The following is a 24,194-nucleotide window of genomic DNA, read 5'->3' on the forward strand; positions in this document are numbered from 1 at the left end:
GTTTAAAAACGAATTCTGCTGAGGCTGGCTTTGTCTTGTGCCAGAATTTGAAATCAATATTACATTAAAAAAATAAAATCATTTTAGTTCATGTCAGTATTATATAAAACCATACAATACACACACACATTTCGTTTTGCAAGATTCCTGATGTGAAACAGTGTGTTGAAATAGATATTGTTGTATTTTGGGAAGGTCATTTCTTTCCTTTTTTTTTTGCCAAATAAACACGCGCACTATATATTTTTTCTTCACTTGTTTATTACAGTTCTTATTTTATTATTTTAATTCATGTCCATTGTCTGGAAATTTTATTTGGCAAACAAAAAAAAAAGACCATCCCGAAATACAACAATCATCATCATCATCATCATTGTTTAACGTCCGCTTTCCATGCTAGCATGGGTTGGACAATTTAACTGAGGTCTGGCGAACCAGATGGCTGCACCAGACTCCAATCTGTTCTGGCAGAGTTTCTACAGCTGGATGCCCTTACTAACACCAACCACTCTGAGAGTGTAGTTGGTGCTTTTACGTGCCACCGGCACGAGGGCCAGTCAGGTGGTACTGTGGCAACGGCCACTCTCAGATGGTGTTTTTTATTTTCACCTGCACAGGAGCCAGTCCAGCGGCACTGGCAATGACCTCGCTTTGAATGTTTTTCACATGCCACCAGCACAGGTGCTAGTAAGGCGACGCAGGTAATATTGAGAGAGAGAATATTCATTCATCATCATTTTAATATCCATCTCTCCATGCTTGTGTGGGTTGGATGGAGCTTATTTGAGGCAGGTTTTCTATGGCTGGAGGCTTTCCCTGTTGCCAACACTCACCTGTTTCCTACCAAGGTAATATTTCTCCCTGGCCAGGCATGTTCTTGGAGAATACTCGAAGTGAATGACCCTGCTTGTATGGCAGCGACAGCTATAATCTGATGTCCAAGACAAGGAAACACCGCCCCCAACACACAACCATACGCACACACACACGTATACACTCCCATACATGCACATACACACACTAACATGTCTTTATAGAAGTTTGCCTACTCACAAATGCACACACACATACACACATGCATACACATATACACACACATGTCTTTATAGAAGTGTTGCCTACTCACAAATACACACATACACACACACACACACACATACTAACATGTCTTTATAGAAGTTTGCCGACTTACAAATGCACACACATACGCATATATATACACACACATGCATACACATATACACACACACACACGTGTCTTTATAGAAGTGTTGCCTACTCACAAATACACACACACACACACACACACAGAGTTTCCATCAATCAAATCCACTTATAAAGCTTTTTAGCCAGCCTGAGGCTCCAGTAGAAGAAGGCACTTACCCAAGACCACCACACAGTCAAACTGAACCCAGAACCATGCAACCGAGAAGCCAAACAACATACCACACAGCCATGCCTCTGCCTATAACTGTTTCTCTACTATATCTCTATATTTTGTATTTTCTTACATCATTTAACATACATAAATACACTATCACTTAAGCATGTGGCATTCATCCAACACAGCCTGTTTCACTATTGACAGAAAGCTATTCATTTTAAAGCACATAAGATAATTCATCTGTCTGGTTTTCCTTGTCAGTGGTTGTTGCTGTTGTTTGGCTTCAGGTCATTTTGTATATCTGGGGTTAGGTTATTTGTTTTTTCTTTCTTTCTCTTTTTTTTTGCTTTGGGAGGTGGGGCAGGTTTAGCTGTCATTGTATTTTTTGTAGTTTAGCTCCAAATTAGCAATTATTCATGGAATCTATTATAAGAGATGGTCTGGCATTCCGTTGCTTACAATGATGAGCCCCCCCCCCTTGATCTGGTCAGGGGTGTGGCTTACTTGTGAAGTGAAAGTGGGGGTCACGTAACTGGCACCTGTGCCGGTGGTATGTAAAAAGGCGGCGAGCTGGCAGAAACGTTAGCGCGCCGGGCGAAAAGCGTAGCCGTAATTCGTCTGTCGTTACGTTGTGAGTTCAAATTCCGCCGAGGTCGACTTTGCCTTTCATCCTTTTGGGGTCGATAAATTGAGTACCAGTTACGCACTGGGGTCGATGTAATCGACTTAATACTTATGTCTGTCCTTGTTTGTCCCCTCTATGTTTAGCCCCTTGTGGATAATAAAGAAATAGGTATGTAAAAAGTAACTTTCGAGCATTGGGCCTCATGGAGGCAATGTGGCCTATGTTGGTGGCACGTGAAAAGCACCTTTTGAGCTTTGAGCCTCACGGAGGCAATGACAAATGATTGAGGCCTTTGGCAATATACTGTGCTTGAGTAGAAGACCCATCAAGCCGAGTGAAATCGTAGTCATGACAGCATGCCTGTGGCATGTAAAAGCACCCATTACACTCTTGGAAGTGGTTGGCATTGGGAAGGGCATCGAGCTGTAGAAATCATGCCAAATCTGACTGGAGTCTAGTGCAGCTCCTCAGCTTGCCAGCCCTGCTCAAACCGTCCAACCCATGCCAGCATGGACAATGGATGTTAAGTGATAATGATGATGATGGTGATGATGGTTGAGTATTCCACAAACACACCTACAACAGGAGGAGCGTTTGGCTGTAGAAAATCTACCTCAGTAAACTCTGTCTGACCCATGCAAACATGAAAAAAAAGAAATGAACATTAAAAATGATGATGATGATGAGGATGATGATGACAAAAGACCATGTAGTGGCTCTTCCCTTGGTCTGGTTTTCAATTGTGCTCATGTGTCAGGTGTTGGTTGTGTTTAATGATAGGATATCTGTATCAGTGTCCCTCCTAAGTAGATGTCATTAACCTTCCTCTTTCCTCCTGGTACCATGTACTGTTGTGTGTGTGTGTGGGGGGGGGGGGTAGTGTTGGAATCACTTCAGAAGGTGGGGTTAATTATTCAGTGTAGACATTTCCTGACACCCCACCACCTCAAAACAAAAAAAGAACAAACAAACAAAAAAGATTGGGGTTTATTGTTACTTACTTAGGAATTTCCTGTGTTTAGTGTCTCCTTGACCTCTGATGGGCAGAATCGGGAGAGCATCAGAAAGAATGCCTTGTGCCATTCCTTATGAATCTCTGTCATGTTCTTAGGTCAAATCCTGTTGAGGTTAACTTTGCCTTTCATTCTTTCAGGGGTTGATAAATAAAATACCAGTTGGCTTCTGGGGTCAATTCTTCTCTCTCTCTCTCATTCACTCTCTCTTTCACTCCATCACTCTCTGTCTTTTTTCCGACTCTCTCTCCCTCTCTATCTCTTTTACTCTGTCTCTTTCACTCTCTCCACTTCTCTTTTCTCTCTCTCTTTCACTCTCTCTTTAACTGATTCTCCTTTTCTCTCTCTCTCTCTCTCCCTCACTCTGGATTGTACTTCAGCATGCAATTCAAAACTCTAGCCTTATTGTGCTGTCTCATGCTGAATTGGGCTAACAATTATGTTATGGGTACATGTGTCTTTGGAATACTCAACCAGTTGATTGAACAACTGGATGTTCAGTGTCAAAGCCAACAGACAATACCCCCATCCCGACACCCTCACTGACCCCCCACTGACAAAACAGATCTAGGGATAATGAGAATGAACAAGCTGACAAGGTGGGGACGGGGGCAATTGATGCAATCACCTTACCTGCCAGAAATAGCAGCTAAATCTCAAATCACAGCCAACTGTCTTGAAAGAAGAAGGACGTACTGGACAAGGTAATCCCTGAGATCCTAGAAAACGATGGTTTTGTCTGGAATGCCTTTGTGTGTGTGTTTTTTTTTTGTTTTAGTCAGTGTTAAGACCAACTACCAGTAAAAGGGTAATAAATCCCCTTTCGATCATAAGTGACCATGGGATTGCACCTAAATACTGCTTGGCACCAGTGATGATATAACTCATTTCTACAGCTGAGTGAACTGGGGCAATGTGAAATAAAGTATCTTGTTCAGGAATCGAATTCACTACCTCATAATTGTGAGCTTGATGCTCTAACCACTGAACCATGCACCCTCATATCAACCCTACAAGATGATTAATGATCAAGTCTTGACCAAATACTGTAAATCATTTTAGCATGGTCTGGACTGTTTCTATCACTCTAGTAACATTATTTTGAAGCAAGGGTTCTCAACCAGGACCCATATGACCCTTGGGGGTCTATATAAGATTTTTGGGTTAAAATTTATCTGCAATAAATTGCTTACACTTCTACAATACACAAAATATTTTAGTCATTTTTTTAAATACAATTCTTTGTATTTTATCATAAAAATATAATAGGAGTTTTTAGACATCATTATATATAATATATATATATATATATATATATATTATATATATATCTTATTATAAAAGGCAGATTTTATCTGCCTCCCTTTGGAGTTATACAAATCTACAATATAGGATTTCTTCAATTACAATTTACCTAGCAGTTTTAAGAGTACAATGCATCGCGTCATGCCAGGTCCAGTTTTTAAAATTTAAACTCCAATTAAGCAAAATTTACAGAAAACTCACATTCTGGTGTGTGTGTCAAATGCTTTTCTTAGTCTGGTTTACACCACACGCAAACGCACACACCACAGTGGGCAAGGAATAAAATGAAAGTAATTCACTTACTGTAGTGAGTGATTCTTTCACTCTGCTTCCCACTTCCTCTTTACACACATAGAAAAAACTTTTATTTTTTTACATAAGTAATGAGAGCGAAAGAGACTAAGAGAAAGCGATTGTATGACGAGGGAAGTTCTTTTGAAGTTACCGTGCATGGGACTCATTGATGTACATGTGTGTGTGTGTGTGTTTGATGGAGTGTGGGAGACAGACAGTATGTTGTGTAAGTGAAGTGCTTCTGTTAGTGTGTGTGAAGAGACAGAGAGAGTAATGTGTGAAAGAGAGAGATAACTGAAATTTTTTACTCAGTTATGTGTATATGTATGTATGCATGTATGTGTGTGTTGTGTGTGTGTGTGTGTGTGTGGTATGTATGTATTTATATATAAAAGAAAGGTTGTGTGTCTGTCTACTCCGATTTAGATTCCTAACTACTCCCACATTTTGCGATGCAGTTTAACCAAAACCGGTATCTTATAGTCGTGATTCATATCGAGCCCTTCTGGGTATTAGCGCGCGTCTACGATGAGTCTATGATTTTACAAATAATTTACCATCATTTTTTTCCATTTTGATGCATATTTTTTTAAATAAACGGAAGTAACTCTCAAACTTCACACCAATATGCGTGCTCATATGCGACGTAATATCACATCACCAGCATTTCCTCACACTCTCCTTGCACTTGGCGAAGGCAAAATACCAGGGGATGAAAATGGTAATATTGCCATCGATTCCATTTGTACCATTGTTAAGACGCCTTCTGATCTCAGAGATGCAGTGTTCCCAGATTTACAAGCTAATTATCAGAATATGGATTGGATTGGAAAAAAGGCTATACTGGCCCCGAGGAATAAAACTGTTCACCATATTAATGATGAAATGCTAAAACTCATTCATGGGGAAGTCGATGTATATCAGTCTATCGATACAACTCCTGACCCAGAGGACGTCATCAACTATCCAATAGAGGTACTCAATTCCTTTGAGCACCCCGGACTACACCACACTTTCTCAAACTTAAAGTTAGTGCCCCTATAAGCTCATCAGAAATTTGGTTCCCCAAAACAATGCAATGGCACACGTTGGCGTTAAGTCCTTATCTCCCACCGTAAGCTTATTTCAATATTGCCTGAATAATCATCATAATTCAGTGCAATCATTAACAGTACTTTCAAGCAATTCAGCCCCGAGCAACGCCGGGCAATTCTGCTAGTATATATATAAAGGATGCAGTACAGAATTTTGTTATTGAACAGGTCGCGATCTCAAAGTGACGAAAAATATTTTGGCAAATTAAATTAAATGTTGAAGTGAATCTAATGCTTTGTGTGTGTTTCTTTAATGGTTTATAAACACCTTCCATGTTGCAATTGTTTTCGGTCCAGTACATGATTTCAGATCAGGTCACTTGCTGTGCAAGTACATCTCTGTAATATATATATACATATATATATATATAATATATATATATATATATATATATATATATATATATATATATATATATATATATATATATACCGGAGTAAACACATAAATGTGAAACAAGAGTACTCAAATACCAGTGGTAGAGTAATATGCTTTATTTAAAGCAGCAGAAAATTCAACAAAATCTGTTACTCTGAGTTTCCTGTTGCCGTTCATCGGACAGTTTTTGCTAGAATGGCAAAAACTGTCCGATTCTAGCAAAAACTGTCCGATGAACGGTAATGGGAAACTCAGAGTAACAGATTTTGTTGAATTTTCTGCTGCTTTAAATAAAGTGTATATATATATATATATATATATATATATATATATATAGTTAGAATGAAAAAGCATTTCCATTAATAAACATACATACATGCATACACACACTTATACGTACATATCCATTAATATACATAAATACATACACATACACATTTGCACTCATGCATATATACCGATGTACATATACATACATACACACACACACACACACACACACATACATACATGTATTTGTGTGTGTGTGTGTGTGTGTGTGTATGTATGTGTATAATAGAATGTATTAAGTATTCGAATATCTTTTTATCTTTATATGCTGTTGTAATAGCGTATTCTCTTGATAACTTCTTCTTCAGATATGGGATCTATCTGATCCAACTGGAAAAGGATACTTAGAGAAACCAGGATTTTTTATTGCTCTCAAGCTGATAGCTCTTGCACAAATTGGACATGAAATCTCTCTTGGGAGACTGCCTTCTGAAACACCGCCACCAAATCTGGTAAGTGGAATCCAGTTCCTTGTTACAGTAAATCTGAACTATATTGCTCCCTTACCATTTTGGCTTATCTGTTTCATCATCATCTTCATCATCATCATCATCGTCATCATCATAGCAGCCACTTTTCCATGCTTGTGTTGGTCGGACTGAATGTGTTGAGTTCAAATTTTTCTACTGCTGGGTGCCCTTCCAGTCACCAACTCTTATCTGTTTTCTCAAGACCAAACACATTTTCACAAAAGATTCAAAACAAAGGACACTGCTTGTGTAACTGTGGCACTTGTTTACAGCTGTCACATGATGTTAGGTAAGCAGACAACAGCAAACACCCACAAGGGCTTTCTTACTCTTTCTTATTTCTTTATTGCCCACAAGGAGCTAAACATAGAGGGGACAAACAAGGACAGACAAAGGGATTAAGTCGATTACATCGACCCCATTGCATAGTTTCTACATCAAACGGCTATGGGGTTCACTAGAATAAAATAGTAATCAAAGGGGTCTATAGATAAAAAAATTGGTTGAGAAGAACTGCTCTATCAAATGTAATGCTTATATATTCACATTGTTTTGAATTAATCATGCATTATCTCATAGCTTCAAGATTTCAATGCTGTGGTTATTTATTTTTAGAACGACATTGTAAGGTAGGTGTGAGAGGCCAGATCTGTTCAGTTTGAACATAAAGAGATAGAATATTGGGGATGGATATGGCTGGTTAAATTGCTAAAGAGTTAAGATGATCTGCCTAATTAGTTCAAAAACAAGATGATATTTGGTTTCAGTGAGGACCAGTTATCATCCCATGAGGGTGAAAGATGGGACAAATTTCAGCTGCTTCTTGTAAGTCATTTTCATTATCCAATCACATGCTCTGGAAACTATCAGGGCTTTTCTTGGGTCCTTTCTTTTGCTACTCTTCCTCTTTGACAAAACTGGTCCTCCTGACTAGTATGGGTGTTTCTACTGTCACTGGTCCCCCTTGCTGATTGCTTCAATGATGATCTTGGGTTTGCGATCAGGTCTTCAACAACAGTGTCCTTTGCCCAGTGCCTTGGTACATCCGTCCATGATATGTTCAAGGGTCTCTATCTTATTTCTTTATTACCCACAAGGGGCTAAACATAGAGGAGACAAAGAAGGAGAAAGGGATTAAGTCAATTAGATTAACCCCAGTACGTAACTGGTACTTGATTTACCGACCCCGAAAGGATGAAAGGCAAAGTCGACCTCGGCGGAATTTGAACTCAGAACGTAGCGGCAAATGAAATACCGCTAAGCATTTTGCCTGGTGTACTAACATTTCTGCCAGTTCACCACCTTCAAGGGTCTCTATCTTGGAACATGAAGTGGGTGGCACATGCAGTTGTCTTGTCCTATGTAAGTTGGATGGGCTGCAGAGCACACTGTAGATTCCCTTAATCAAGAACTTGGTCCTCTGTGAGTATCTTCTCAAGTGACATTCTGCTTCATCCTCTGTTTTCATTCCAACCAGACACTTTGTCCACACATTGCCCTTACTCTGTTTGCCCACCTTTCGTCTACAGACCTTTGCACTCCCATCTGCACCAGCTTCCACCTTTTCTTCTTGCTGAGTGTGTCATATCAAGTTGTTGTGCTCCTGAGACTGGTCCTGCTCTGTGTTGCACTATGAAGAATGGTCTTGTGTTTCAGCTGCTTTTGCTGCCCTCCACTTCCTCTCCTCATAGCATTCTGCATTAGACACTCTCCTGTTCCTTCAACTTGTGTCTTGCAGGTGTTCTCAAGTATCACAACACTTGTTCCCATGACATCATGAATTTTTCCCTGACATAACAAAATGGAAAGCTTGTTACTTCTTCTGTTTAGTCCAGTACTCTTCAGGCTGTACATAAACCTGTCCACCGGCAAAAATGGCCTTTCACTTTATGCTCAAAGCCCACCAGTACAGCAAGGGCCAGAGGATTCTTGTGAAGAATCCTATATTAGTAGAACAAGGCCTTAACCCTTTAGCATTTGAACTGGCCATATCTGGCCCAAATTTTCTCCTTCTTTTATGTTCAAACCATCTAGATCTGGCCTCTCGCTCATATCCTACAATGACATCCTCAAAATAAAACCATCACATCATCAAATTCTCAGAGCTAAAAGATACTCTTTACTCTTTTACTTGTTTCAGTCATTTGACTGTGGCCATGCTGGAGCACCGCCCTTAATCGAGTAACTCGACCCTGGGACTTATTCTTTTGTAAGCCCGGTACTTATTCTATCAGTCTCTTTTGCCGAACCGCTAAGTAACGGGGACATAAACACACCAGCATCGGTTGTCAAGCAATGCTAGGGGGACAAACACAGACGCACAAACACACACACGCATATATATATACATATATTCGACGGGCTTCTTTCAGTTTCCGTCTACCAAATCCACTCACAAGGCTTTGGTCAGCCCAAGGCTATAGTAGAAGACACTTTCCTAAGGTGCCACGCAGTGGGACTGAACCCGGAACCATGTGGTTGGTAAACAAGCTACTTACCACGCAGCCACTCCTGCGCCTGTAATGCAGGATTAATTCAAAACAATGTGAATGAAAAAGCATTATATTTGACAGAGTAATCTGAATGCGAAAGGGTTAAAAATCTTCCCAATATCCTAGTCTTCTAGGTCAGTTTCGGTCAACATGATGGACTGTGTGTCCTTCAGACTGGAGTTGAAGACCTTCCCAAGACCCTTTACTGTTTATGGCAGATAGGGTCTGGTCTTCCCACTTGGAACTTATAAGTAATGTTCCCTTTCATCTAACTCACACCTGAGGAAACCCTCAAACTGTATCTGGTGTCTATCCAGTGCAAATTGGACAAGCCTGTTTGGTATCCAGCTGTTGATGTTCATCATATCTAGCCATAGTACAGCTAGGGGTACTCCTTCCCATTTTTGCCTCCCTAACTAATTCACTTGTCACTTATTGTTATTTCTCTTACGTTCCTCTTAGCTACAGCTGGGATGCTCTTCCAGACACCAACTCTTATTCATTTCCTCAAGACCAGACTTGTTTTCATGAAAGATTGGAAACAAAGGACACTGCTTGTATAACAGTGACCCTTTTTTACAACTGCCATGTGATGTTAAGCAGAGTGGCAGTAACACACACACACACACACACATCCTCTCTCTCTCTTTCTCATTTACTCTTCACTCATTCCATTCCTCATCCCCTTTGAAGTTATCCTTTTTTAAACAACCATTGATGCACACGTGTATCATTTGGATTGTCGTCCTCATCTAATGCTCGCTCTTCCATGCTTGCATGGTTGAATGGAATATGTTGAAGATTTTCTACTGCCAGATGCCCTTCCAGTCACTTCTTACTTTCCTTCATCTTCTCCTTCCCTCCAACTTCATCCCTCCTCATTCTCCTCCATCATCCACACATTTCATTTCTTTCTTCCTCTTCTTTTAACTTTTCTCGCTCCTTCTGTCTCCTTTGCTTTGGCTCTTCACTTCTTCAGTCTCTTCCATTCAGCTCTCTGCTGCCACAACCACCAACACTACCACCTCCTATACAAATCTTGCCATCACAACAAGGACCAACCACCACCACCACCATCACCACCACCACCACACCACCACTACTACTACTACTACCACTACCACCACTACTACCAGAGCCCCCTACCACCACTACTACTACTATTACCCAAACTACCAATTCTACTACTACTACTACTATTACCCAAACTACCAATTCTACTACTACTACTATCACCACCACCACCGCCACTACTACCACAGCCCCAACCACAACCACTACTACCACCCAAACTACCAATTCTACTACTACTACTACCACTACTACTACTACTACTACCAATTCTACAACTACTATTACTACTACTACTTACACTGCTTCTATCTCCATCATCATTATCACCACCACTACCCATATTTCTATTACTACTACTACTACTTCCAAAATCACTAATAATACTGTTACTACCAACACCACTACTACAACCACCTATACTATTTCTATCTCCATCACCACACTGATGACTACCACCATCACCATTACGACTACATCCACCACCACCACAACCACAACCATCAATGCTACTACTACTACTACTACTACTACTACAACAACAACTACTACTGCCACCATCACCACCAATACCACTTCTGCAACCACCACCACCACCACCACTACCACAGTGAATCTATGTTGTTCAGCACTGTCTCTGTCTCCCCTGCCCAGTCAGCTGTTCCCCCTTCCCCCCAGCCGCCCCCCCCCGTCTTACCTCCTACACTTCATCGGTTATTGATTTATTCCAAAGCTAGCAAAACACACGCACACACAGACAAGCACATGCTGCTCCCCCCCCACGCACCTATGCTAATGCCTCTCTCTCTCTCCTCTCTCTCTCTCTCCTCTCTCTCTCTCTCTCTCTTCTCTCTCTCTCTCTCTCTCCTGTATTTTTTTTTTTCATCAATCACATGAGTTTGTAGATTACTGTTATTTAGTAGCTTCTTCCTCTTGTTTAACATGTTTTATCCATTGCTGCTACTGCTGCTACTACTGCTACCACTTTGATTGTTATTGATAGTGATGGTCCTTATGGATTGGAGGGGGGTTGGCATATATATATATATATATATATATCCACATATACATACATACATACATATATATATATATACACATACATACATACATATATATATATATATATATATAATATATATATATATATTATATACATACACATACATACATATATATGTTTTTAATTACCTATCTTTTGTCTGCCTGCCTGTCTGTTTGTCTCTCTCTCTCTCTCTCTCTCTCTCTCTCTCTCTCTCATTTCAATTCTTTGCAATATTAATGATTTCCTTGTCTATTAAACATACATTTGTATTGAAGGAAAAGAACCCGATAAACAGAAAAAACAAAAACAAAAATAAACACACAAAACAAATAATAAAAAGAGAACACTGATTGGGCTTCTCAGATTTGATATCAGCATTGGCTATTATGTGTATATGGTAATGTGTACGTCTATATATATGTATATTATATATATATATATATATATATAAGTTCAGTAAAATTTAGATTCAGTTGAATATGGTACTTAGGTTAAAGGCACCAGAATTTAGTATGGTATTATCCATATATTTCAAAATGGGGTGATTATAATCAAAATAAGCAACGATCATACTGCATTACCTCTCGATATCCTTGTTGCTTACACATATATATATATATATATATATATATATATATACACACACATATATAATAATCATCATTATCATTTAATTTCTATGTTCAATATATATCTATGTGTGTGTGTGTGTGATTGAGATTTGGTAGTCATATATTTGTGCTGTAGTAAACATCCTCAGTAAATGGTTATAACATGACTCTACCAAATTGCAGTGATATCTCTTTCTGGAAAAAAAAATACTTCTTTGGGGTGAGCCCCTTAACAAATGCATAACGTAAATGAGTTAAGGAAATATATATATATATATATATATATATATATATATCACGTGATCACGTAACCGACCAGGCTATCAGATGTTGTTACACATCGCTGGTCACAATGTGCTTTGCATTGTTTTAGCCTTCAAATGACGCCACCCCGCTGGCTAAGCGAGCAGGCCAACAGAAGAAAGAGTGAGAGGAAGTTGTGGCGAAAGAGTACAGCAGGGATTGCCACCACCCCTTGCCGGAGCCTCGTGGAGCGATAGGTGTTTTCACTCAATAAACACTCACAACGCCCGGTCTGCGAATCGAAACCGCGATCCTATGACTGCGAGTCTGCTGCCCTAACCACTGGGCCATTGCGCCCGAAATCGATCAACATCAATGGAAATTGTAGCTGTGATACCAGTGCCGGTGGCATGTAAGAGAACTATCCGAATGTGGCCGTTGCCAGCACTGCCCCGACTGGCCTGCATGCCGGTGACATGTAAAAAGCACCATCCGATCGTGGCCGTTACCAGCCTCACCTGGCCTACGTGCCAGTAGCACGTAAAAAGCACCATCTGATCGTGGCTGTTGCCAGCCTTGTATGGCACCTGTGCTGGTGGCACGTAAAAAGCACCCACTACACTCACGGAGTGGTTGGCATTAGGAAGGGCATCCAGCCGTAGAAACACTGCCAGATCAGACTGGGCCTGGTGCAGCCTTCGGGCTTCTCAGACCCCAGTTGAACCGTCCAACCCATGCTAGCATGGAAAGCGGATGCTAAACGATGATGATGATGATGATGATATATACATACTGACTGGAGCATCAGAGCACTTTAGCTCTTATTTCTAGCATTGTAGGTGTTCTAACCCCATCTGTCATATTTAATGACAGTTATAGTTTTCCTTTTTGATGATACATTGCTAAACAATTGCTTAATTTAATTATATATGCAGTAATCCCTTGACTATCGCGGGTATTATGTTCCAAAACCTTCCGTGATAGGCGAGAATCTGCAAAGTAGAAACAGTACTGTACTGTATATTTTTTATTATTATTTTCATAATTTCTATATGTTTATTTTATCATAAATGCAAAATAACACCACGGAGGTATCAATGGAAGCTTAAATAATAAATCGTGACAGGTGAACTGCTGTAGGTGAACCGTGATATGGCGAGGAATTACTGTATGTTTTTGTATGTAAGAATATACGCATGTCATTATTCAGTTTTATTTCAAGATTTCTTGCCAATAGAGAAAGAGCAAGTTTCTAACCTTGATCCAAGACTCCTTCATAGGAATTTCAACATCAATAGCAGAGTAATTTTGTTTGTTTGTTTGTTTGTTTGTATGTATGTATGTATGTATGTATGTATGTATATGTGCAGATTTATATGTTTTGTTTTATGTATATGTCTTCTCATGCATATACTTGCATATCTAGACATGATATATTTATATTTGAATGTTAAACTCCTGCAAAGTTTTACAGATATTTACAGTTCAAGTGATGGATTAGATTTGTAATCTTTGAATCAGCTTTTTCCTTTCTGGTTTTGAGAAGCTTAATTTCTCAAGATTAGTATTTAGGCAGGGCTATGTATGTTTGTATGTCTGTATGTATGTGTCAATCATCATCATCATCGTCGTCATCATTGAAACATTAATTGTTCTCTCTTCATGTTACCCCCTCTCAGTCTTTTCTGCCAAAGAGTGTCGGCTTGAAACATCAAAGAATTTTCCATTCCCCTTGAGTATGCACCTACTTGTTGCTCCCCACCTGTCTTCATCTTTTGTTTTCTGTAAATTTGAACTACACACACACACATTTATACAATACTGCCCACTTTGGGAACCACTGTAGTAGAGGATGCTTGCCCAAGATGCCATTCAGTAGGGCTGAACCTGAAACTATATGGTTGGGTAGCAAGCTACTTACCATACTCTCGTACATGCATGTTTATCACTCCTACCATCTCCACCATCTGTATTTTAATGCTGGCATAAGTTGTTACCTATCCCTGATGATGATGTCGTTCCTCTAATGCTTACAACTACCACAAGGGAGATAATCATTTCTGCATCAGAAGTTCGGTTAGAAATCTGAAGTTGAAATCAAGGAATTAGAAGGAAAAAGGTGCATATTTAATATTTTTCTCTTCGTTTGATTGATTAGATATATGCAGGCATGGCTATGTGGTAAGAAGCTTGCTTCCCTACCAAATGGTTTTGGTTTCAGTTCCATTTCTTGACAGTTTGGGCAAGTGTCTTCTACTTTAGCCCCAGACTAACCAATGCCTTGTGAGAAGATTTGGTAAACAGAAAGAGGAAGAGACCTATCATATGTATATATAATGAAGTAAAAGGGTAAAGACCCCCCTCTACCTCTATGGTCATGAATGACCATGGGATTGCATCCAGAAAGTTCTCCTCTGAGTTATGTAACCATTCAGAATCACTTTATGAGAAGCTCTTGAAGGTAGATGCAATCTTTGGTGATGCTTGTACTCTTCTTTCTTACCTTCTCCTTTATAATTTTCTTCCATTATCCTCCTCATCACTTTTCAATGTCCACATTCCATGCTAGCATAAGTTGGATAGTCCGAAAGGATCTGATGAGTCCAAGGACTACAGCATGCTCCAGTGCCTGCCCCAGCATGTTTCCCAAGGCCAGATGCCCTTCTCAATGGTAACCACCTTACAGCAGTGTACTCTCGCCATCAGCACTGGCAAGGCTGTCAATGCAGTTTGCAAGGCTATGAATCCCAAGTTGGGGTGAGTTCATGCTGGGAGCCGTTGGGGCGAAAGATAAGGAAAAACATGAGAGAAGTAGGGGTGCAGGAGGGGGGTTGGCCGAGCAAAATCGGGTGGGGTTCCTTGCAGTAGAGAAGCTACATGACTGCTTACATTTTAGAGTAGAGGGCGAGAATGATTGAGTGGAACCAGAAAACGATGGAGGAAGGGTGTGTGAGATGATTAACAGTGCTGAATAACAAAATAGTAACCGCCGCCGCCACCACCATCATCATCATCATCATCATCATCATAATCACATTACATGCTGTCACAAAGTATTTCAGTATCTCATATTTTGCTTTTGAATAATTCCCATTTATTCCCATTTATATTCATTTATCTTATTATTTCTTTTGCCTATTTATTTAACAAATTTTTTAATATTTTATTAATTTAGGGACCTGTCGAACCAGTCCTTTCTCCTCCTGAAACAATAGTGATGAGTCCTCCACATTCTGTAGGTACCAACTGGGTTATATTGGTAAGTAACTTCATTCTTTTTTCACAATATTTCTTTGAAATGCTGGTCTCTGCTTCAGAGTATATTTAAGCATTTTTAGTCAAGTTCTTCCATGCACCTGGACACATCATCAGTTATGTTTTCTGGGGCCATTAAGTATTTTGGTTCCCACTGCATGATACCTTCTACTATAGCCACGGGTTGACCAAAGCCTTGCGAGTGGATTTGGTGGATGGAAACTGAAAGAAGCCTGCTGTATATATGTGTGTGTTTGTGTATGTGTCTGTGTTTGTCCCCTACCATTGCTTGATGACCGATGCTGGTGTGTTTATGTCCCTGTAATGTAGCAGTTCGGCAAAAGAGACTGATAGAATAAGTCCTAGGCTTACAAAGAATAAGTTCTGGGATTGAGTTCTTTGACTAAAATCCTTTAAGACATTGCTCCAGTCAAATGACTGGAACAAGTAAGGGAAATATATATATGTGTGTGTATATGAGTGACGGTGTGTGGCTTAGGGATCATAAGGTTGTGAGTTCAATTCCCCGTGATGCGCTGTGTCCTTGAGCAAGGCACTTTATTCACGTTGCTTCAGTCCACTCAGCTGGCAAAAATGAGTAGTACCTGTAATTCAAAAGGCTAGCCTTGTTACACTCTGTGTCATGCTGCATCTCCCTGGAAACTTTGTTAAGGGTACACGTGTTTGTAGAGTGCTCAGCCACTTGCATGTTAATTTCACAAGCAGGCTGTTCCATTTATCGGATCACCTGGAACTCTTGTCTTCTTAACTGACAAAGAGCCAGTTTGTGTGTGTAGTGTGTGGGTGTGGGTGGATGTGTGTGTTTTATTCTGAGTTTGTTTCCCACCACCACCATCACCACTTGACAACCACTGTTGGTTTGTTTACATCCTGGTAATTTTGCAGTTAGGTTGAAAGAATCTGGTAGAATGGTAGCATATAAACAGACAGGTTGATTTGTTTGACTAAACCCTTCAAAGTGGTGCCCCAGCATGGCCGCAGTCCAATGGCTGAAACAAGTACATGAAATCCTTTTCCTTCAAAAGTTGTGATTTGGTGCTTTTGTTAGAAAATCATTAATTGTCATCCATCACTTGAGCTACAATTATTATAATTAATGTAATTTTCTTTTTCTGTTTTTTTCATTGCAGCCCCCTGAAAAGGCAAAATATGACAAATTATTCGACTCGTTACAACCTGTTAATGGGTTGGCATCAGGAGACAAAGTAAAACCTGTAAGTTGCCAAGTTCCCTTTTTTGTTCTTTCTATAGTTCTTCTCTTCAGTTGCCAAAGACTAGGAGGAACATTGGTGTAGTGTTTATAGCTTTGTCATTGCTAGCTCCACCACCACTACCATCACCGCTACCACCACCACAACTACCACCACCACAACCACCACCACCACAACCATCACCCCCCCCACCACCACCACTCGGAGGAACATTAGTGTAGTGTATATAGTTTTGTCGTTGCTAGCTCTACCACCACCACCACAACCACCACTCCCCCACCACCACCACAACCACCTCCACCACCATTATCGTCATTGTCATCATCGTCATCATCATTGCCACCACCACCACCATCATCATCATTGTTGTTGTCGTTGTCATCATCATCACCATTATGATGACAATGATAAAGATGGTGATGATGATGACAACGATATATTCTCCGTAGATGGGTAGATGGCGCTGCGAGCTGATCTAGGTGTATAGGCACCATTTGTCAACAAGTGAGATATATTCTTCGTAGATGGCGCTGTGAGCTGATCTAGTTATAAACAAACCATTTGTCAACATGCGAGATATCATCTCCGTGACAAAACATCCTGAGTAGCTTGTTCCCCAGTTTGAACATGCATCAAGCATATTTGGACTGATCATACCATTGCAACTTTACAGATTGCCCCTATTTTCATCCACGTTTCCCTTCTTTTACACCCTGGCATCTCTTCACCACCACCTTTGGTCCCTTTCCAGCTGGGTTAACCATGCATCTTCTCCTCTGCAGTAAAACACCTTTTCCATTCCCTCTATCATACTTCATCCTCTCTCAACACCTAGCGCGTAAACCCACCTCCCTCAGTACTACTCACCCTCCACTGAGTCGAGGGAGTCTTGCCTTGTGAGTCACTTGGTGACCTCACTAGTGCTGGTGCCATGGGGGAAAACAGCACCCGGTGCCCTCTTGCCTTGTGAGTCACTTGGTGACCTCACTAGGGCTGGTGCCATGGGGGAAAACGGCACCCGGTGCCCTCTTGCCTTGTGAGTCACTTGGTGACCTCACTAGTGCTGGTGCCATGGGGGAAAACGGCACCCGGTGCTCTCTTGCCTTGTGAGTCACTTGGTGACCTCACTAGTGCTGGTGCCATGGGGGAAAACAGCACCCGGTGCTCTCTTGCCTTGTGAGTCACTTGGTGACCTCACTAGTGCTGGTGCCATGGGGGAAAACAGCACCCGGTGCTCTCTTGCCTTGTGAGTCACTTGGTGACCTCACTAGTGCTGGTGCCATGGGGGAAAACGGCACCCGGTGCCCTCTTGCCTTGTGAGTCACTTGGTGACCTCACTAGTGCTGGTGCCATGGGGGAAAACAGCACCCGGTGCCCTCTGTAAAGTGGTTGGCATTATGAAGCGGACTCGGCTGTAGAAATCATGCCAAAGTAAACATTGGAATTTAACGTAGGCCACTATCTTATCAGATCCTGTTGAACTGTCCAGTCTATGCCAGTATGGAAGAAGGATGTTGAATGAACATTATGGGGGTGTTGCAGGAATGTGTGTGTGTGTGTGTATTCCCTTATTTGATAGGTTTAACGCTTTAGCATTTAGATTATCCTGTCAAATATAATGCTCAATTATCCACATTGTTTTAAATTACCGTAAATCCTCGAGTATAGTCTGCCCTTTAATATAATACGCAGGGGATTTTTAGTGGACTGTACCTCTGAAAAACCTAAACCTTGTGTATAATACGCACCCCTTGAGTCTAACTTGAGTCAAGGAGGTCTATATAACGTCCTTGGTTCGTAAAAATGTACACGGTAACGTCCTTTATTATTATTGTATATATAACATAATGCAAACGTGTAGCTTTTTTGTGCATTTTGTTTGCAGAAAATAAAGAAATAACGGTAATAACATTTAATAAATGTTGCTTACTGCAAGTTATGGATGATTCTTTTATGACTTCATTGCTTTCAGGCTTAGCTTAAGGTATTTTCACGCCTGACATCACAAAATGCATCTGAATAAACATTGCCGGACTGCAAATAGAGACTAGAACATTGCTTAGAAAATAATTTTCATTTTTAACCTCGTGTATAGTACGCACTAGGGATTTTGACCTTTAAATTTTGTGGAAAAAATGCGGATTATACTCGAGGATTTACGGTAATCATGCATTATCTTGTAGCTTCAAGATTTGAACAATGTGATTGTTTATTTTTACACTGCCATAGTAGGGTAGGTGTGAGAGGCCAGACCTGGCCAGTTTGAACATAAAACCGGTAAAATATTTTGGTTGGTTATGGCTAGTTTAAATACTAAAGGGGTAATATTTATTTCATTGTATCATCATCATCATCATCTTTTTTTTTAGTGAACATTGTCCATGCTGGAATGGGTTGGATGGTTTGACCAGACTGGCAAGGCTGGAAGGCTGTACTAGACACTAGTCTGAGTTGGCATGGTTTCTACAGCTGGATGCCCTTCCTAATGCCAACCACTCCAAGAGTGTAATGGGTACTTTTATGCGCCACCAGTGCATAAACATAGAAATCATGTGAAATCAGATTGGAACCTGGTGCAGCTCTCTGGTTTATCACTTCCAGTCAAACTGTCTAAGTCATGCCAGTATGGAAAGTGGACACTAAATGATGATGATGATGAGGATAACAACCAGGAATGAAGATTATATTACAGAAATTATACTTTCAATTGTGCTTATGTATCCGCTTCTCATCATATTACATGTTACCCTTGAGAAGAGAAGTTAAAAATTGGTTTCCTTTGTTGTGTAAGGACAAACAGTACAAAGGTTTTGTTGACTTGACAAATAGACATTATTTTTCTGGTGTCATTTAATGTGTCGATATATGAGTAGGATGTGGAAGCGCGTGGCTTAGTGGTTAGGGTGTCAGCACCATGATCGTAAGGTTGTGGTTTCGATTCCTGGACCGGGCGATGCGTTGTGTCCTTGAGCAAGACACTTCATTTCATGTTGCTCCAGTCCACTCAGCTAATGGTTAGGATGTTGCACTCATGACTTCTAGATTGTGGTTTCAATTCCTGGACTGGGCAATGCATTGTGTTCTTGAGCAAAACACTTCATTTCATGTTGCTCCAGTCCACTCAGCTAATGGTTAGGATGTTGCACTCATGACTTCCAGATTGTGGTTTCAATTCCTGGACTGGGCAGTGCATTGTGTTCTTGAGCAAGACACTTCATTTCATGTTGCTCCAGTCCACTCAGCTAATGGTTAGGATGTTGCACTCATGACTTCTAGATTGTGGTTTCAATTCCTGGACTGGGCAATGCATTGTGTTCTTGAGCAAAACACTTCATTTCATGTTGCTCCAGTCCACTCAGCTGGCAAAAATGAGTAACGCTGCGATGGACTGGTGTCCCATCCAGCTGGGGAACACATACGCCATAAAAACCGGGAAACCGGGCTCATGAGCCTGGCTAGGGTTTAAAAGGGCGCATTTATTTATTTATTATATGAGTAGGATGGGTGGATGTATATCATCATCATCATCCTCATCATTTTCCCCATGCTTGCAATTGGTCGGACGGAATTTATTTTGAGTTAGATTGTCTACATCCAGATGCCCTTCCTGTCACCAAACCTCATCTGTTTCCTCAGTCAAACTAAAATTCCCCCTCCTCCCCACTCTCTAGACATGTCTCAGAATATTGGAGTGTAACGATACATTGCTTGTTATGACTGTGATGCTCCTTTGCCAGCATCATGTGGTGCTGAAATAAGGAGCTCTCCTGAATTCACTCACAAGGTTTTGTTCATCCTGGGCTACTGTAAAAAGATACTGAACTCAGAACCATGTGGTTGAGAAGCAAATTTCATACCTATTTCTTTACTACCCTCAAGGGGCTAAACACAGAGGGGACAAATAAGGACAGACACACGGATTGAGTCGATTATATCGACCCCAGTGCGTAACTGGTACTTAAATTATCGACCCCGAAAGGATGAAAGGCAAAGTCGACCTCGGCGGAATTTGAACTCAGAATGTAACGGCAGACGAAATACGGCTACGCATTTCACCCGGCGTGCTAATGAGTCTGCCAGCTCGCCGCCTGGCAGAAATTTGGGAAGCAAATTTGATACCACATAGCCATAACTGCAAATATATGCATGTGTGTGTGTGTGTGTGTACTGCTGGTTTACATTAAAGCTTGTAAGGGTAATATATATTAATGAGTATGTAGTGTTATAATTATCAACTTTTGAATTATGAAATAATGTATTTCACTCATATTATATTCGTTAAAGTAAATTCAATTGTATTTTGTTTCGGAGAGCATTGAATATAAAGCTTTCACTTTTTTATTATAATAGTAACTATGGAAGACCGGTGGGATTATTATTTGCATGGGCTTAAGAGTGGAAGATTCTTTGCTTTGGGCTGTGAGTTTGGTTTCATTGAATCTATCATTCTTTCCATTTACAAAGTGTGTGAAGGTGATTCATTTATCAATGATTCGTTTATCACTGTCATCCCCCCTTCCCCCGCCGAAATAAACTCTTGCAATAAATGAAGAAGGCTGTACTAGCCAGTAAAGTAGGCACATTATGATTTGTGAGAGATTTGGCTGTTATTTCCAGCAGGTCCAGTGAGCTACATGGAAGCACTTTCAATTAGTTTATCTAAAAATAGTTTAAACTGTCTTGCATTTATGCTGCTTCTTCCATAGATAAGATTAATAACTTGTTGAATAATTTAATTACTGCATCTTTTCATTTTTTCGCATCCAATTATGTGTGACAAATAAAATAAAAATAATAATAATAATAATAATAATAATAATATAATAATAATAATAATGAAAATAGGATCATTGTAAATTACATGCTTTAATATGGATGCATTTATTATTCAATAGATGGATGCTGCCAATAAAAATGCAATTTTCGTGTTATATATCTGTACTATCATTACTGTGCAATCCTTCTTCTATAGACAAAACGAAAGTATAATGGAACTGTTTGTTCATGTAGCTTCCCTGGCAATCTATTTTGGGTTTGTTTTCTGCTAACCAAAGTTCCCCTTGTGTGTGTGTGTGTGTGTGTATGATTTTTTTTTGTCTTACAGGTACTTGGTGACTCTGTCAATGCAGGTGCCACTTAAAAGTACCCAGTGCACACAGTAAAGTGGTTGGTGTTTGGAAGGGCATCCAGTTGTAAAGAGCTTGCTGAAACTGACCTTACTGTGCTTGTGCCATGTGAAAAGCACTACGTCCACTCTGCTGAGTGGCTGGTGTTAGGGAGAGCATCCAGCTGTAAAAATCTTTCCAAAACAGTCACAGAAGTTGGGTGCAGGCTTCTGCCTGGCTAGCTCTTGTGAAACCATCTGTAAACACACCCATGCTGGTGGCACGTAAAAAAGAGCACTCGGCACACTCTGGCATTAGGTAGGGCATCCAGCTGTAGAAACTATGCCTCAACAGACAACTGGAGTGTGGATAGCTCCTTGCTAGCCAGCTCCAAGTCAAACTGTCCAACCCATACCAGCAAGGAAAACAGGTGTTCATCATCATCATTGTTCGACCGTGGTCGAGACAATGGAATTTACCATGCTACGCCAGACTTCACAGTCCATCATAGCATTATGGAGGTCCTGTTGCTGGATGCCTGTATCCCTGGAGATTACATCAGGGTCAGAGAGTGTGCGCCCTCTGGTATTGCAAGTAGATGGCTTCCAGAGGAGAAGAGTAGAAATTGCCTCATTTTCAGCTCTACAACAATGTCCAGCAAACTGGACTCTCCTACCTTTCACAAGAGATGACACAGGTGGTAGTTTCCCATATATTTGCATTTTGGTTGGATGACGCTTCCACGAGAGATTTTGAGCTCTTATAAGGAGGTGAGTGTAGGTTCCATCCAACCGCCTCTCAAGCTTCTTTGATAACGTCCAGGTTTCTGAGCCATATAGTAGAATTGGTTCGACTGTGGCTTTGAAGATTTCAAGTTTGAAGTCTCTACTTAGATTTGATGACCAGATCTTATGCATGTCATTACAGGCTGACCAGGCCATACCCTTTCTAGTTAGAAAATCTTTTCCAGATGATGATATGTATGACTCAAGATATTTGTAATCAGAAACCATATTTAAGCAGGTGTTAAGTGATGATGGTGATTTTGTATTTAAATATAAACACTTTAAATACACTTTAATCATTATCATCATTTAAAGTCCATCTTCCATGCATGCATGGGTAGGACAGCTGACAGGAGCTGGCGAAGTAGAAGACTACCCCAGGCTACTGTGTCTGTTTTGGCAGGGTTTTTTTTTGGCTAGATGCCCTTCCTAACACTAACAATACATAATTAATTCAAAACAAATGTGAATAAATAAACTTTACATTTGGCAGAACAATTTGAATGCTAAAGGGTTAAAATTTATTTTTTGATTTATTTTAAAAACCTTTTGTTTTACAGAGAAATGTGGTGCGTAGACTTTGTTGTTGTGGCCTGGGTTGGAACCCAGTCAGAACTTAGAAAGAAATGGAATTGTCTTAATTCCTTTTTATTAATTTCATGTGTTTTTGTCCCTTTAACAGGTGTTACTTAATTCAAAACTTCCTGTAGATATATTAGGACACATTTGGGACCTCAGTGATGTTGATAAGGATGGCTTCCTTGATAAAGATGAATTTGCAGTGGTAAGTATTCATATCTCCTTTTTACCTTTTATCTTTCATCTCTTTCAGTGCTTGAACTGTGGCCATGCTGGAGCACCCTTTGAAGGATTTATTTGGCTTGTTGATTCCTGTTAAACAAGCCAGCACTGATTGTTAGGTTGTGGAGCAAACATGAACACAAAGACACACTCACACATACATACAAATATATAAATACGAATGGTTTCCACATAGTTTCCATCTGCTACCAACTCATTCCCTATCTGTAATCATCTGTCACACTATTCTCTCTCAGCACACTTATCTACATATCTGCCTTTTCTGCTCCTCTGTCCTATGTTGTCTCCCATATTCACCATGTGCTTCTCTCTCTCTTCATGTGGCCAAGCTATGTAGTCACCTCTTCAGCCAGACTCCTGCTCCTCTCCATCTACCGTAGTTTCTTATCCCTCCACTCTATACTGCTCTTAGTTGAGGTAGGGGTCTTGTCTTGCATGTCCTTGAACCTCACTGGTGGTGGTGCCACATGAAAAGCACCCAGTGCATTCTGTGAAGTGGATGGCATTAAGAAGGGCATCCAATTGTAGAAACCATACCAAAGCAAGCATAGAACCTGTTGCAACTCCCTAACTCATCTGTTGCCAAACCATTCAACCCATGCCAGCATGGAAAAAGGGCCGTTAAATGATGATTATGAT

General features: G+C 40.4%; 1 protein-coding gene across 5 annotated transcripts in view; it reads left to right on the forward strand.

Annotated features, from left to right (window-relative positions):
• Positions 1–24,194, forward strand: part of LOC115224739 (epidermal growth factor receptor substrate 15-like 1) — a 269,100-nt gene that overhangs the window by 131,858 nt on the left and 113,048 nt on the right. For all 5 annotated transcript variants that reach the window (XM_036513677.1, XM_036513674.1, XM_036513676.1 and 2 more), the window contains 4 exons: positions 6,733–6,876; positions 15,532–15,615; positions 16,763–16,846; positions 23,416–23,517. In XM_036513677.1, the coding sequence (XP_036369570.1) occupies positions 6,733–6,876; positions 15,532–15,615; positions 16,763–16,846; positions 23,416–23,517 (414 nt within the window). The remainder of the gene's footprint in view (positions 1–6,732; positions 6,877–15,531; positions 15,616–16,762; positions 16,847–23,415; positions 23,518–24,194) is intronic.

Source organism: Octopus sinensis, linkage group LG26, assembly GCF_006345805.1.
Source record: "Octopus sinensis linkage group LG26, ASM634580v1, whole genome shotgun sequence".
NCBI classification, from domain to species: domain Eukaryota; kingdom Metazoa; phylum Mollusca; class Cephalopoda; order Octopoda; family Octopodidae; genus Octopus; species Octopus sinensis.